Here is a 1,234-nt window from a genome sequence, read left to right as displayed (position 1 = left end):
TCTGTTGTATCACTAATGTCCACACTGCCCTAGACTTAATTAAAAATAGGGGGTTTATTGCCGAAATCTTCTTGAAGATGTTACCGGGAGTCTGTGTTTGTAAGTGGCTTAGCTGTGGAAGTGCAGATGAATTAACGACGTATAATCCAAATCGCCTCACGCTCATGGCCAGCGTGAAGGCCATGTAAAACTTACTGATTGGCCAAATGTATCCGCTACACATGACGTTGCTCTGTTTCCCCTCCAACTCCGTCTACTCACCGTTGAGCGATTCGATTAACCCATGATAATGATCTCGGCATGAGGGTACCCTAACTTCTTCGCATGGATTTCGTTGGGAGCTGAATGATAGATGAGCACAACCTGTAAACCGAATTTTGTTTGTAAAACAGACGGACTGTCTTTAATCTGGCAAAAAATTGCCACTGGACTGATGATGTAAGCGTGGGCCTGAGTCCTGTTGGGTTTCCAACCCGGGTAGTCAGTGAACAATGGTTTCGGTACAAGCGCTTTTATGCGTCGCCGCGTATGAACAACAACAACGGTGTGACAGATGGGGGTGGGAGGGAGGCGGTGAAGACTGCTGTAGAAAGGCCGGGCGCTTTCAAACACACATTTATAGTGCTTGATTGACTTTGCCTGTATGGTAGACATTAACTACTGAGGAGCAGCTGAGAGGACAACATTCTTGAATGCTTGCGAGTTAGCTACGGAAGTGAAAATATCTGCAAAGTTGAAACAGAAACGTCTTCCATTCGATTTCACCGTTGTTTTTATTTGCGCCCAAGAATGACGGAGAAGAACACTTCCATCACCCCTTTTGACACGATCACCACACTGGAATTTTCTTTACATTTTTGGGCTGATAGTTGGTAATCTAGCTCCTAACTTTCGTCATTTGCCAGCAACTGCCCGCCTCCCTTCCTCACTACGCAGATGGCTGAGCAGACACCGCAGGATTGGTGATTGTATCGAGTGAATCTGCTCGTTCTTCCCCATTGCAGGGAGTTAAGCCCTATATTTAAACACAGGCCAAATAACTCATTTTGTCGGTAAGAAGTAAAGTTGCTAAAATTAGGGCGGTTAATTGAATCAGTGAGGCCTTTAGCACTAGGTTTGATGCCTTTGTACTACTACTGAGCTCAGATGAGTAGCGTGCTGAGATCTATAACCTGGCCAGTAGATCCAATCCGCAAACCTGGGCCTGCCCGCCTCCCTGTCCCATAATTGCGGT

The 1,234-nt window shown here is 46.1% G+C and overlaps 1 protein-coding gene across 1 annotated transcript in view; it reads right to left on the bottom strand. All coding sequences in view use genetic code 11, as the record gives it.

Annotated features, from left to right (window-relative positions):
* Nucleotides 1–657: 657 nt before the first annotated feature.
* The window catches only part of EGR_07460 (hypothetical protein), a gene marked incomplete at both ends in the record, with an annotated part of 2,664 nt that continues 2,087 nt past the window's right edge, over nucleotides 658–1,234 (bottom strand). The window contains one exon of the mRNA XM_024496709.1: nucleotides 658–837. Within this exon, the coding sequence (XP_024348849.1) occupies nucleotides 658–837 (180 nt within the window). The remainder of the gene's footprint in view (nucleotides 838–1,234) is intronic.

The sequence above is a fragment of the Echinococcus granulosus genome (genome assembly GCF_000524195.1).
Source record: "Echinococcus granulosus chromosome Unknown EG_S00078, whole genome shotgun sequence".
Taxonomy (NCBI): domain Eukaryota; kingdom Metazoa; phylum Platyhelminthes; class Cestoda; order Cyclophyllidea; family Taeniidae; genus Echinococcus; species Echinococcus granulosus.
This window is presented reverse-complemented; position numbering and strand designations above follow the sequence as displayed.